Genomic DNA, 234 nt, shown 5'->3' on the forward strand with positions numbered 1-234 from the left:
ACTCCCCCTCCTCCCTCCTCCCCCCGGCCCCAGCCTCCCAATCCTGGGGCGGATCCTTCCAGAACCTTCCAGAACCCTCGAGAGCCGTCGATGATATCGGGTTCGGGTGCGATTGCGGCGAGGGTTGCGGGCGGGATTGCCCCTGTTGGAGCCCTAGAGGATGGGAAGTGATGAGGGAGTGCGGAGGGAGCTGTGGCTGTGGGTTGGGTTGCGGGAATAGGGCGACGCAGAGCG

At 65.8% G+C, this 234-nt stretch overlaps 1 protein-coding gene across 1 annotated transcript in view; it reads left to right on the top strand.

The window, feature by feature from the left end:
* Window positions 7-234, top strand: part of LOC109850609 (histone-lysine N-methyltransferase SUVR3) — a 9,831-nt gene continuing 9,603 nt past the window's right edge. Inside the window, exon 1 of the mRNA XM_020420657.1 lies at window positions 7-234. This exon is cut by the window's right edge and continues 96 nt beyond it. Coding sequence (XP_020276246.1) covers window positions 171-234 — 64 coding nt within the window. The 5' untranslated portion in view covers window positions 7-170.

Source organism: Asparagus officinalis, chromosome 7 (assembly GCF_001876935.1).
Source record: "Asparagus officinalis chromosome 7, Aspof.V1, whole genome shotgun sequence".
Classification (NCBI taxonomy): Eukaryota; Viridiplantae; Streptophyta; class Magnoliopsida; order Asparagales; family Asparagaceae; genus Asparagus; species Asparagus officinalis.